Here is a 2,168-nt window from a genome sequence, read left to right on the forward strand (position 1 = left end):
TCTAATTATTAATCTCTTTTTCTTTAACTTAGCACTTTACTTTCAATTTTAAGCTCAATTACCACCTTCCCGTCTCGAGTTTAAATATTTTCGTTGGAGTTATAACTTGCAGTACACATGCTGCAACGTGCAGGGCATCACATCACCTTCCGAGCTAGTTTAAACCAATGCTAATCATATAAGAAACATGGTCCCTCACCTATACTATAAGGCTATGTCAAGTATCACAAGAACAGAACAAGCATATGCATAATACAGGCTGTTACATCCTTCCCTCCTTAAAACATTCATCCTCGAATGTTAGCATGGTTATCCAGCCCATACAAGTTCAAGCCTAAGTATTACTATTACTCACATTAAACATATAGACTTATACTTACTTGTTAACGCCCCAACTCAACATTTTCATCTTTCTCATTGGTCTGGAAGAGATGAGGATACTTCAATTTCATTGCTTTTTCCGCTTCCCATGTAACTTCTTCTACTTGCTGGTTCCTCCATAATACTTTTACAGAAGCTACATCTTTATTCCTTAACTTCCTAACTTGTCGATCCAGAATAGCAATGGGTACTTCTTCATAAGTGAGATCTCTCATAACTTGTACATCTTCTGTAGGAGTAATACGAGATGGGTCACCAACACATTTTCGAAGCATTGAGACATGAAACACCGGATGAATGGTTGAAAGTTCTTGAGGTATCTCTAACTCATATGCAACTTGGCCAATTCTTTGGATAATCTTATATGGCCCTATGTAGCGTGGACTCAACTTTCCCTTTTTACCAAACCTCATTACCCCTTTCATCGGTGACACCTTCAAGAACACCCAATCCCCTATGGAAAATTCTAGTCCTCTCCTTCTAACATCCGCATATGATTTATGTCTAGTTTGAGCTATTTCTAGCCGCTGTTGTATCACACTTACTTTTTCCATAGCTTGATGAACAAGGTCTGGCCCAAATAAGGCAGTTTCACCTGTTTCAAACCAGCCAATTGGGGATCTACATTTTCTACCATATAAAGCTTCATAAGGTGCCATTTTAATACTTGAATGATAGCTATTGTTATAAGCGAATTCAATAAGCGGTAGATGATCATCCCAGCTACCCTTGAAGTTTAATACCAAGCTCACAACATATTCTCAAGTGTTTGAATTGTACGCTCTGCCTGACCGTCTATTTGGGGGTGAAAGGCTATACTTAAATTCACTTGTGTTCCCAAACTCTTCTGAAATGACTTCCAAAAATTTGCAGTGAATTGATCTCCTCTATCAAATATTATAGAGATTGGCACTCCATGTAGTCGAACTATCTCTTAATATACAATCTTGCATACTCTTCAGCTGTATAAGTAGTCTTCACCGGCAAAAAGTGTGCTGATTTGGTGAGTCTGTCAACTATTACCCATATGGAGTCAAACATCCGAAATGCGCGAGGCAAACCAGTGACAAAATCCATGTTCGGGCTTTTGGTGCTCTACTTTTACTTGTTGACAATTTGGACATTGAGCCACGAATTCCGCAATGTTCTTCTTCATGTCCCCCACCAATACATTTCTTTCAAGTCATGATACATTTTAGTTGACCCCGGATGGACAAAATATCTTGAATGATGTGCTTCCATCATAATCCTGTTTCTTAATTTATCTACATTAGGTACACACAATCTGTTTTGACATCGAAGTACTCCCTCTTGCGTAAGTTCAAATGCCTTTGTCATACCCTGTTGTACATTCTCCTTAAGCTTTAATAGAATAGGATCAGTGTACTGCTTCTCTTTCACTTCCATTACTAATGAGGATTCGGCCGCATTTTGCACAATAACCACTTCGTCTGGAGATTCAAGAAGGCGAACCCCCAAGCTAGCTAGTTGACATAGATCCTTAGTTATTCCTTGTCTTTCCACAGACTGCCCATAAGTGCTTGCCATTATTTTACGACTTAACACATTAGCTACTACATTTGCTTTCAAGATATCAATGCCATAATCTTTTAATAGCTCCAGCTATCTTCGCTGCCTCAGATTTAGGTCCTTTTGCTTAAAGATATATTGCAAACTCTTGTGATCAGTGTATATGTCAACATGAACTCCATATAAGTAGTGGCGTCATATCTTCGAAGCAAAGACAACTGCTGCTAGCTTTAGATCATGGGTTGGATAATTTTTCT

At 38.6% G+C, this 2,168-nt stretch overlaps 1 protein-coding gene across 1 annotated transcript; it reads right to left on the reverse strand.

Moving 5' to 3' along the window:
* Positions 1-383: 383 nt before the first annotated feature.
* On the reverse strand, positions 384-794 carry LOC107059522 (uncharacterized). Its single transcript, XM_015306093.1, has one exon. It carries the CDS (start codon positions 792-794, stop codon positions 384-386), a length of 411 nt encoding a protein of 136 aa, XP_015161579.1.
* Between the last annotated feature and the right edge of the window lie 1,374 nt (positions 795-2,168).

The sequence above is a fragment of the Solanum tuberosum genome, unplaced genomic scaffold (genome assembly GCF_000226075.1).
Source record: "Solanum tuberosum cultivar DM 1-3 516 R44 unplaced genomic scaffold, SolTub_3.0 scf00023, whole genome shotgun sequence".
Lineage (NCBI taxonomy): Eukaryota > Viridiplantae > Streptophyta > Magnoliopsida > Solanales > Solanaceae > Solanum > Solanum tuberosum.

Bases quoted from the DNA above. Each gene is read 5' to 3' on its own strand.
- LOC107059522 (XM_015306093.1), bottom strand. From the start codon at position 794: ATGAGGTTTGGTAAAAAGGGAAAGTTGAGTCCACGCTACATAGGGCCA.